This window comes from Notolepis coatsorum (genome assembly GCF_963971535.1).
Source record: "Notolepis coatsorum genome assembly, chromosome: 1".
Classification (NCBI taxonomy): Eukaryota; Metazoa; Chordata; class Actinopteri; order Aulopiformes; family Paralepididae; genus Notolepis; species Notolepis coatsorum.
In genome coordinates this window covers 245,984,486-245,996,818 of record NC_140165.1, presented here as the reverse complement: position 1 = coordinate 245,996,818, position 12,333 = coordinate 245,984,486, and the positions used below count along the sequence as shown (strand labels likewise).

The following is a 12,333-nucleotide window of genomic DNA, read 5'->3' as shown; positions in this document are numbered from 1 at the left end:
TAGAACGTTGTTGTCCAGCAGAGTCTAAAGTAGAACGTTGTTGTCCCCCAGCAGAGTCCAAGGTGTCGGGCCAAGCGGACACGTTGCTCCAGAAGCGTTTCCACGAGCTGGGCCTGGGCACGGAGGCCTTCAGCGCGGTGCAGTACGTCGGCACCCAGACCGTCAGCCCTCCCACCGACTACTGCCTCCTGCTGGACGCCGTCAGGCAGCAAGTGAGGAACACGCACACCCGCTCCCCGCGCCAGCCCCGCCTCGTCTACCACGCCCTGCAGGTAGGAACACGCACACACCAGCCTTGTGTGTGTGTGCGCAAGTGAGAGAGTAGGTTACAGTGTCATTGCTGGACCAGCGCTGCAGACAGAATCCTGTAGAATGTTCTTATACATGGAGAAGTAAGTGGGGCAGCGGTGGCCTAAAGGTTAGAGAAGCGAGTTTGTGGGCGGCTAGGTGGTGTAGTGGGCAAGGCGCTCACCATCAACGCTGGATACGCTGGGTTCGAGTCCAGCTCTCGGCGTTGTTGTCAGCTTGGCTGGTCATTCATACTAACATAATTGGCAGTGTTAGGGGTGGGAAAGCTGATGGGTGGGTCCAGCGAGGGTAGGATCTGGAGGGAGGTAGTGTGACCTTCCACACGTTACACTCTCCCGGTGAGAATCTGCGCTGCCAGGCTGGCTGCCGGCTTGCTGCACATGCGTCGGAGGAAAGCATGTGGCCTCCCGGACCAACAGTAGGGGGAGTGCGCAACAACCAGGAAGGGGGTTGGGAATTGGCATAACGACTAACAGTGGGATGGGAGAAAAATCGGAAAAAGGAGGTGGGGGAAAGATAAAAAAAAAAAAAAAAAAAAAAAAAGAGAAGCGAGTTTGTGACCGGAAGGTCGCCGGTTCGATCCCCTCGAACAATCTGGGCGGGGAAGTGAATGAACAACGCTCTCCCGTTCCTCAATACCAATGGCTCGACGTGCCCTCGAGCAAGGCAGCTCCAGTGGAGTCGCTCAGTGGCCAACAGTGTCAGACTGTAGTGTGTCTAATTCCAATTGACCCATCGCAAACCCCGCCCTCTTTTCTTGATCCTCCAATCACAACGGCTGCTTCCCTCGTTAAACTTTGTTTATCCGAGGGAAGCAGCAGTTGTGATCAAGGAAAGAGGGCGGGGTTTGAGACGGGTCATTATCTGACTGACGGGTCATTGTCTGCTCTCTGTCGCCACCTGCAGGCCCTGAGCGAGAGGTTCTGCGGGGAGATCTCAGAGGACAAGATCACTCTCTACTCCTTCTTCCCCGACGAGTATTTCACCTGCCCCGCCGTCTGCCTCAGCTGCAAGTGAGTCACCGCTGACCACATGACACACTGCTCTTATGTCACGCTCGGGTTGGGATCCCTGAGAACCGGGTGGAAAGGAATCCCAACCTGAGTGTGACATAAGAGCAACATGGCCAACGTGTGAATATGGTCAGTTCTGTTCTGTTCTGTTGGATTCTACAGCAGTGTGCTCCGTCCAACAGGCTCAAGTTGAAAAAAGGTGACTGATATCTTCGATCCCTATCCTTTTGTCGCCCTGTTCTGTTTTTTTCCCACTGTACCGAAAAGAAGGCGGGGTTTCAGATAGGTCAATAGGTCAATAGGTCAATTCTGCTCCTTTGGAACACTCTGGTGGCTCGGGTTCTAATTTGTGTAATGGAGGTGTTTTCTTTTTTTACCTGGACCCTCTGACCGGTTCGCCTATTGTTTAATAACAGCGCAGCAGTGCTGCTTTTGCTTCCGCGTTTTCCCTGATTGGCTGCGCCATGCCCCGCGGCGAGCGCGGCAACCGCAGAGCGGAGCGGCAGAGCGAGCGGAGCGGCAGAGCTTGCGGAATTATGTAACCGTCCTAATCGGCCATGATTTTCATTCGGCGCTTCAGCTCACCTGGCAGAGCAGCGGTCCTGCGATCCTGCGGTCCGTTGTTGACGAGTTCGAATCCCATCAAATTTTTTTTTTTTAACGTGATTTTTTTTTTAACGTTTATTCTTTCGCCGGTTAAGGTTAGGCATGGTTAAGGTTAAGGTTAAGGTTAGGCATTGTTTCGGAGTTGGTTAAGGTTAGAACGGTTAAGTTTAGGCGCTGTTAACACTTTGGTTGCCTAAGGTTAAATTAATGATATACCATAGATTGCCAGCGCTATTTGTCTATGGAGAAAGTCCCCTTTTTTAATTCTATTGCTACATTGCCATTATTAGGGCCCATTCAAAGTCCTATATGTATTGTTCATTGTGTAGCAACGTTAAACTTTTTCATTCACATATTCATAGTAAAGTATGGTCTAATGTATAAGTATGTTTTCATCTCTTTCTGCAGCTTTCTCCAGAACGTGATATATAGCTCCAAATGCATTATATTGATGATGAAATACAGTTTGATGGCAATCAGCGCGATATAAAAAATTCCAACTAGACGTACTTCTAGAAGTTACTACACGTCATCTGATGTTGACCGGATGGGCGAGGGGGCGTTTATAATTCCGTGGGCAGCGTTATACCATTCATCTAATGTGGGTCAAATGTTGATAATATCAGTTATTATCGAAGACGGTAACGTTACACGCTGAAACTCACCCCAGTCTCCGCGCGCCGTTGGGCGATCATCGTCGAGTAGAAATTTTATCATTATGGGATATATTATTACCCGGTCCATCTCCAGCTTGTATAATGGTATATACGTCCAAATCATGTTGTTTATCGAGTTATTGGCAATCGATCGCTATGTAGAGTGACGAGCTAGAGTCACGGGACATGTACCGAGTGGCCGGAAGCAATACGGACGTCTAGCAAAACCTCTAGTGCGCTTCCTGTTAAGCGCTTGCGCCGATCGGCCACCAGATGGCGCTCCTGAACCGCCAGAGAGCTCAGTGGGTCCTGCTGGTGAATCTCAGGCCAGCGGAGGGACATTATGAATCCGATCGCAGATTTTTGAAATATTGATATAAAGACGACGTACAGCGTCCCCCGGCAACTTTAGCATGGCCAGCAAAGACGTCTAAAGACGCCCCCTGGCAGTCAAAGTGTTAAGGAGCTGGTTAAGGTTAGAGTTTGTCTTAGAGACAGCCTATTTCCGCACTGCCGCTCTCCCGCGTTGCCGCGGTCACATGGTCAAATTGTCACATTCTTGCACTGCTGCGCTGTTAAAAAGCAACACGCGACCGGTTCAGTGTCTGTCTGGGCCATTCAGCAGCGTCATTCTGGTCTCTTACGTAATCTGCCCCCCCCCCCCAACAGCTCTGTAGAGTGTATTGTTTGGGCTTGGAGGTGTTCTGAATAGGGATGCACCGATCAGGTTTAAAAATATATATATATATATATTATAATAATAAATAACAATTCAGTACATTTATATCTATGTGTTAATTTGTTACATTTTGTTTCACTAAGTTAGGAAAGTAATGTTTTAAGTCAAGCCTGATGTTGCCTTGCACAAAAGAATGATCCCAGTCTCTTCCACACAGTGAGGCATACAGTTTATTAATTGAACAATGGGTATCGGATCGGTACTGTAGTGTGGTAGTAAAGGGTTAAGCTTCTGTAGTGTGGTAGTGAAAGGGTTAAAGGGTGCATTGGTGGCAACACGGATGGCAGAGTGGTGAAACATCCCTAGTTGGAAATGTATTCTGAGCCTTCATCTTATTTTCATACCAGCGCTTGTATTCCTATGCTTTCTTGTTCTTAGCTCTATTATTATTATTATTATTATTATTATTATTATTATTATTATTATTATTATTATTATTATTATTATTATTATTATTATTATATAAAATGTTCTTATATACTTTAGATACTATTGCTACTATGTATGTCTGTATATGTGTTTTATTACATGTATACATAATACACATACCAATTATTTGCTTGTTCTATTCTCCATCTATTATCCATAGCAACACTATATTATCACCGACATCCTGTTGGGGGATCCCCTTTGAACGGCCCATCTGAGGCTTCTCTCCTCCACACTACCTGTGGTGCTTTTCTTTTCCTATTGCTGGGTTTTTAGTGAGTCGTTCCTTATCTTCATTGGAGGAAAGTCTGGGAATGTTGCATATTTGGATTTCATGGTGGTTTTTGTTGCATACTGTATGTGGATTTCATGGTGGTTTTTGTTGCATACTGTATGTGGATTGCATGGTGGTTTTTGTTGCATACTGTATGTGGATTTCATGGTGGTTTTTGTTGCATACTGTATGTGGATTTCATGGTGGTTTTTGTTGCTTACTGTATGTGGATTTCATGGTGGTTTTTGTTGCTTACTGTATGTGGATTTCATGGTGGTTTTTGTTGCTTACTGTATGTGGATTTCATGGTGGTTTTTGTTGCTTACTGTATGTGGATTTCATGGTGGTTTTTGTTACATACTGTATGTGGATTTCATGGTGGTTTTTGTTCTGGATCTATTGTGATGTTTCTTCTTGATCTGTGAAGCCCATGGGGGAAATTATATGTGATTTCGAGCTATACAAATAAATTAGATTTGATTTGATATAACAAAGCCTACATACAACATCACCGGGTTGGACAGACTTTGGATTTAGGACAAATTAAATCAATTATTTGCCAGACAAATACAGAATCGTTACACAGTTTCATGATCGCAGCAGTCGTAGGCATAATTGAAATGTTCTGATGAAGGGGATATTTAAAGGTGCTATAGATAAAAAATGTACGTAGAGTAATATGTTTTTGTTTACTTTAAATGATACATCCACAGAGCTTTTAGATAAGTGCAGAAGTATTGCTCCCCCCCCCCCCACCCCCCAAATCGATTAATGAATTTATCATTAAAGGTCCAAAATTAATGTTAAATGTTAAATAGATTCTATTCTATTGGATAAATGACATGTTGGTGCTCTAGTGCGACATCTAGTGGCTCAATGTTACCTATAGCTCTAAAGGATAATTGAATGATGAATGAAAACTTTATTTAACAGATTGCAGAATGGGTACAATACAGTACGGCTCAATACACACAATTGTTAAGGGGATGCAGACCAGAGAAAGACGTTTGTCTTGTTTACATCAGGGTCCCCCATTTTCAATTCATAGCAAACCTGGTTCACAGCAGCTACAGTAGTTGCAGCTAACGTTAGCTTGCTCAATACTGGATCAATTAAAAAGATTTTGGTCACAATCGGTCAGTATGACTCCAAATTATAAAAAAAAATAAACAAGGTTTAGTTAAAAAAATACCTGAGTTATCCTTTAGCGTGTTCCGATGAGGGGTATATTTAACCTTGAGTGGGTCGCATTAAAAATAAATGTTTCTATTTTCCTAATTCATAAACACTGAGAGGATATTCCAGTGGGTCTGAACACGTTTGGTTCTGTCTCGCCCTGCAGCGTGCGCTGTAAGAACGGGATGAACCACCTGAGAGACCGGGTCCCGCACATGGCAGATGGACTGTGCCAATATGCTCACCAGTACAACAACAAAGTCCTCATCTGCAAGGTAAATGTGTTTTACTTCTTCGTGTTACTTCTTCACACTCTGTGTCAGGGGCGTCGTTTTGGTATGGCAAAAAAGAAAAAAGAAAAAGAAAATATATATATATATATTTTTTTATAATTACAATTTTTTATGTTGATTTGGAATTTGAATGTCAACATTATGAGCGAAGCTTCGAACTATTCGGTACAGCCCTAGCATGTTTTGATATTGTCAATTATCTCACTTTTACTAGGTGACTTTTACTGTGACTAACTGAAATATGCCAAAAGAAAATGGACATACAGAAGTTTTTTAATCAAAGGGCAGCAGAGACAAGTGATACAGGGACACAGGTAAGGTCTTACAATGGCTTAGTGATTATAACAGTGCAGTTCAGCATTCAGTAACCCATACTTTTTGTGAACGTGTTTTTGATACTACATTCTGTTGAACACACACCTCAAAACCGTACCTAAGGAAAATTGGCTCAATTGCAAGAAAACTAATAGACAGTTATGATATTATATTCTGCATAATTCGTATGCAAAATATTGTGGTTCCCTGCTTTAGTCTGTTGACACATTTCTATACTAAAAATGCTTGTGTAGTCCTGTGTCATACATAAATGTCACACAAGGCCTAAATGTCATACAAGGCTTTTACTGAAATGACGCCACTGCTCTGTGTGCCGTTTACAAGGCCATCGACGGCGATGTTCTATCTGAGGATGGAGCCACATACCTCCCAAGGTTCTGTAACCACGTGAACAGGGGCACTGCGGACCACAGTGTAATGAGTTCTGTTGCTATGGCGAGAGAACTTGAGCATTCTTTTGAGCTGCTTTGTCTGCAATGACTATGGAAGGACCTGACGTTCGCAGAGACCGTAGGGTTGTAGCGCTGGAGGATGATGACGATGACAATGTTTCAGTCGTTTGAGCCCAAATAACTTTCATTGATTCAATCTTTATTTATACTCGATAAAAACACTTTGAGTAGTTAAACTCATTTACAGTGTTGTCGAGATGTTACATTCACAAGCACCATAGTGTGTTAAAAAATACATCAGACAATCAGAACAATTAAGAGCACATGTAAAAAAAAAAGAAATTACAAAAAAAAAACGGAGGTAACAATTTTTTAAAACAATGACATATCGTGGTGACCTGATTGGTCATCAAGGTTCTATACCGACCCATATGTACTAGAGTGTCTAGTTTCAGAGTTTCCTGCAGGGTATTCCATGATGTAGGTGGCAGAGAAGCCAAAAGCAGATCTACCAAGTTCAGTACAAACTTTAGGCACTCTAAATGTAAGACAACCACTGGATCAAGCTCAGTACAAACTCTAGGCACTAAGTGTAAGACATTCACTGGATTGTGTACGACAGGGTCCAGTGATCCATTCCAATAAAGAAGTAATATAATTTGGACAGTCTATAATTATGGCTTTATAAAGAAACCGATTCCAATGGAACTTAATGACCTATGCCATTAAACAGGCTTTGTATTAAACGTGATGTGATTTAATAAAACATTTATATTAATTGATATCCAGGTGCCTTGCTCTCACTGCAGTCTTAAGTCTTATATCTCTCCGTTTCTCCTCTCTGTCACAGCACAGGGAACTACAGACTAGAGCTGTGCAGGTTCATCCAACCTGATCAGATCATATGGTCACAAACTCGCTACAGGAGTTATATCACCATTATGAATAAAAGGATGTCTGTCATCTTATCAAGTGATGTTCTTTCACCAGGAATGAGTGACATTGCATTCATATTTGCAGATAGTTTAACAATCTCACCATAGAATAACCTAATATGTTGACTATGCCATAAAAGCATGTAGATCTATTCTGTTTTGATTATGTTTGACAGTGTTTTTGATTTTGGACTTTGATCGGGCTGAGTTTCATTCCAGCGGTCGCTCTAATGTTGTTGCAGTGGATGTCTCTCTACCACACTATCTCTCTCACCTCCTCCAGCCCAAGTCTCTCTTGCATTCGCAAAGTTTTCACAATCGAGCCAGATCACACAAACAAGTATTTGTTGAGCTACAATTGAAAATGCGATTTTGAACAATAGCCTGGACTTATGTGTGTTGCTGTGTGTTGCTGGGGGGATAGCGGAGACATGTGGGTGACAGCATTGGTATCGGCAATCTCACAGGATGACCATAGGACAAGCTGAATATGGAGCACATCACCCAACTCTAGTCAGGGTTCCACTTGTCCTGGAAAACATGGAAACTCTGAGACTAGATTCCAGTCATGGAAAACCTGGAAAATGTACAGAAACTACCTGGGGGAAAAATCTATGTTGTCCTGGAAATGTTTAATAGTATTTTAGCCCCTCAGTATTTTGTTTGAAACTCGACTGCTTTTGTGACCCACATTCTCTTTGTTTTGGCCGCCATTGCATTTAACAAGCTCACGCTTATTCTCTGCTTATTTTTTAAAGTGCCGTAAAATCCTAACCAAAACATAAATCTTGTGCAGCTAAAGAGTACATAATCTTGAGTTTTACGATAACATGATACAGCACAGTGCTACTTCCCTGTTAAAGTATGTCATTTACAAGGAAGTGTTGGCACACAGGAGCTGTTGCTAACAACAAGCACACTTATTGTACAGTTATCAGTGATGGGTGTAGCAGTCACCTGTAATAAACCTGAGACACTTCATCATGAACCCTGCATCATTAAACAAGGAGGAATAAAACTGGGGTTAAATGTGACGACACTAGACCTACCGGTAAATGATATGACCGTTTGTGAGCAAAATGCTGTCCGGGATTGTCTAGACAAATTCCTGGAAAAGTCCAGGAAAATGATTTCTCAAATAAAGACTGTGCAGACCACAAGAAGTCTAGAAACACGTATAAGACGCAGGAACACACACACTTGCAGGGAAGAAACGCAGGAAAACACATAAAGAGACAGATGTGACTTGATTCAACATGTTTCCACTTAAAGCCACTTCTAAATAAGTCTTATTGCAGTAACCTCTTCCTCTCTTCCCTCGTCTTCATCCAGAGGTGCTATGAAGGAGGCAGGGAGGTCATCGTGGTTCCCAAGACCTCAGCCTCCACCGACAACCAATGGTTTGGACTGGCCAAGTACGCCTGGTCGGGGTAGGTACCAGAACACGCACACACACACATGTGACTGAGCCCAGCCGTTTGTGGAACAAGTCTCCCTCAATAATTGTTCAGGTTTTTACAGATTCTATTTGAAGAAGATATGCTTATTTTAATCTAGTTAAACCTCAAGTGTCGGAGCAGAGAAAATCCAATCTAAAGTTTGGCTGCATTTTTAACACCGTGGCAGTCAGGTACTACAGTAGGTGTGAACAATGGCTCTTATGTCCACCCCTAACCACTCCCCTAACCACTCCCCTAACCACTCCCCCACTGGATTAGCTGTCATCTGTCAGTGACTCAACAGTACTTGTTGTGAGAATAGCTGCTCCCTAAGGCACACAGAAAAGTAACCAAGAACCTTGCAGTTTTTAAGCCAATAGAGATATTCAGAAAGAAATGTATAAAGTAAAAGAGAAGGGAATAAAATTAGTTGTAATTAAAGTTTATTGTCACATACTTTGCATAGTAAGTAAGTAATTAGTAGTAAGACAAAACACACACAAATACTTATTTATTACATAATTTATTATGCACACCATTGTGCTGTCATGAGCTATATCAACTTAACCCTTGTGTGGTGTTCTGGTCTGCGGGACCCGTTTTCAGTGTTTACTAAAAGGGAAATGATACAATGTGTTACAGCCCTTGGATCCAAACGACAGAGTCTCGACTGATGCATAAGACGATCTTTATTTGATTGTCTCTCCGTGACGTCATCTTAGCGCCGTGAAAACTGTATTGGAAACGTACATAAACAGACAAACAAACATTTCACATAACGGTTTCCACAGCACAGTACAAACACTAAACTAAATAACATTGGTATCAAAACTACAAGGATTACATTCTTACACAAGACATAAAATCATTCATTCACAAATTACATTATACAAAGTTACAACCATAATCAAATAAACAACAAAGCATACCTTGTTGCGCTCTCCAAGGAATGTAAACGAAAAGGTCCTTTCTTCCGTTTAAAACACACGATCAATACATGATACAAAAGGATAAAAGTCGCGACACACAGGAATACAAAGGCGAAACAAAGACGCACCAAACGTTCCTGCTGCCGACCGACTACATCACTTCACAGGTGCTTCCAGCTGTACTGATTAACGGTGCACCAATAGGGACAGATTTATATAGGCATACGGGTATCGAACTCGTGTAAAATCCCACACGTCATTTCAAGGCGTACATACATTTACTGAATATTATTTAGTAAACAGCAAAGGATATTGTCTAGACATATTTAATCTCAAGTGGTCCGTTACACAATGAATTATCTTTTTTTTTAACCTGAGACTCATTGGCCTATTTCTATGTGAAGAACGTATATAGAAGAACACATTCTCATTGAGTGCACCCTGTGTAACCCACCCCTACACATTTTATAGTCAAAATGAAACAAAGGTTCACTGTGTACCTTTACTGCCTCCACCTTGTTTCATTTATATCTTCAAAGACACACTTATTCCATTGATTACAATTAATTATTTTTTACAGACATCACCTTTTATCACAAAAAACGAATAGCACTTTTATTGATACATGTGATCTAGCAGAGGTAACTTATTAACCAAGATAATTAAGATGAAGTTAACATCTGTTAGGTATTTTCACACAAATTGTTATTGCTTTATTGTTTTAAAATCCCAATAATGTTGTGGGTGAGTAACGAAAACATTACATGAACGCCACATGTAGAAGCAACTCCCCCTAGTGGCAGCTCTCGCTCATGACACCAGACTTTCTTGTAACTGTTAAAGGAGCGCTCTGACACGGGTTGTGTTTCCGGGTTCCCGTTTTGCGCTCTGATTGGCCACTGACCTACACGCGTACGCCCCCCTCGCTATCCCCTTTGGGGCGTGAGATATGAAGACAGATTTAACCTCTGTGTCTCCTAGCTGTGACCCCTCTCCTCTGTGTCTCTCCTAGCTGTGACCCCTCTCCTCTGTGTCTCTCCTAGCTGTGACCCCTCTCCTCTGTGTCTCTCCTAGCTGTGACCCCCTCTCTTCTGTCTGTCTCCTAGCTATGTGTTGGAGTGTCTGAGCTGTGGGATCATCTACCGGAGCAGACAGTACTGGACGGGCAACCAGGATCCTGAGAGCGGAGTGGTGCGGCCTGAGGTCAAACACGTCTGGGAGGGGGTGAGTTAAACACGTCTGGGAGGGGGGGTGAGTTAAACACGTCTGGGAGGGGGGGTGAGTTAAACATGTCCGGGAGGGGGTGAGTTAAACACGTCTGGGAGGGGGTGAGTTAAACACGTCTGGGAGGGGGTGAGTTAAACACGTCTGGGAGGGGGTGAGTCAAACAAGTCTGGGAGGGGGTGAGTTAAACACGTCTGGGAGGGGGTGAGTTAAACACGTCTGGGAGGGGGGGTGAGTTAAACACGTCTGGGAGGGGGGGTGAGTTAAACATGTCTGGGAGGGGGTGAGTTAAACACGTCTGGGAGGGGGGGTGAGTTAAACACGTCTGGGAGGGGGGGTGAGTTAAACATGTCTGGGAGGGGGTGAGTTAAACATGTCTGGGAGGGGGTGAGTTAAACACGTCTGGGAGGGGGTGAGTTAAACATGTCCGGGAGGGGGTGAGTTAAACATGTCTGGGAGGGGGTGAGTTAAACACGTCTGGGAGGGGGGGTGAGTTAAACACGTCTGGGAGGGGGTGAGTTAAACACGTCTGGGAGGGGGGGTGAGTTAAACACGTCTGGGAGGGGGGGTGAGTTAAACACGTCTGGGAGGGGGTGAGTTAAACACGTCTGGGAGGGGGGGTGAGTTAAACACGTCTGGGAGGGGGTGAGTTAAACACGTCTGGGAGGGGGGGGTGAGTTAAACACGTCTGGGAGGGGGGGTGAGTTAAACATGTCTGGGAGGGGGGGTGAGTTAAACATGTCTGGGAGGGGGTGAGTTAAACATGTCCGGGAGGGGGTGAGTTCATCACGTCTGGGAGGGGGGGTGAGTTAAACACGTCTGGGAGGGGGTGAGCATCACTGTTCCTATTCTTGTTTTCCTGCTATGCTCGTTTAGTGAACGTATGTACTGTCTTTGATGAAACACCAGTGAAGGGAGGTGCCCACTTGATAACCCTGGTGATATGCTGGCTCTCACTGCCCATCTATCTATCTACATGTTGGGTTGTGGTGGTCATTAGGGGCCATGTGGTAGGGTATGTAGCATCTATCTATCTACATGTTGGGTGGTGGTGGTCATTAGGGGCCATGTGGTAGGGTATGTAGCATCTACCTATATACATGTTGGGTTGTGGTGGTCATTAGGGGCCATGTGGTAGGGTATGTAGCATCTACCTATCTACATGTTGGGTGGTGGTGGTCATTAGGGGCCATGTGGTAGGGTACGTAGCATCGGCATTGTCGATACCTGAAGCTCACGTAAAAAGGGTCTGTTGAGGGCCATTATGGGCCATGTAATACAGTTGTAGTGTGTACTTCCACATCATCAGTATTTATAGTCATGTTAGACTTTATTTTGGCTTCTTCATTGAGCGCTCATCCTGATCATTAGAGCAACAAGTATCTTGTGTTTTATTATAAATCCTTGATATATCCCCTAACAACATAACCTGTATAGAACTACTCTCCTATACTATATCCCAGCATTTTATTTGACTTGGATTAACATTTCCCGTTAACACTGCAAGAGGAATGGTTGTGATTCCAATTTTCAATATGCGCTACATCCATGAACACGGCTCCGTCTGGTGAACACGGCTCTGT

At 43.5% G+C, this 12,333-nt stretch overlaps 1 protein-coding gene across 3 annotated transcripts in view; it reads left to right on the top strand.

Annotated features, from left to right (window-relative positions):
• The window catches only part of LOC311227872 (zinc finger FYVE domain-containing protein 1), a 98,501-nt gene that overhangs the window by 67,216 nt on the left and 18,952 nt on the right, over positions 1–12,333 (top strand). The window contains exons 4-8 of one of the 3 annotated variants that reach the window (XM_084313718.1): positions 55–272; positions 1,216–1,322; positions 5,369–5,477; positions 8,491–8,588; positions 10,633–10,750. In XM_084313718.1, the coding sequence (XP_084169844.1) occupies positions 55–272; positions 1,216–1,322; positions 5,369–5,477; positions 8,491–8,588; positions 10,633–10,750 (650 nt within the window). Of the gene's footprint in view, positions 1–51; positions 273–1,215; positions 1,323–5,368; positions 5,478–8,490; positions 8,589–10,632; positions 10,751–12,333 lie in introns of all 3 variants that reach the window. The other 2 variants (XM_084313719.1, XM_084313717.1) reach the window with 2 other exon arrangements.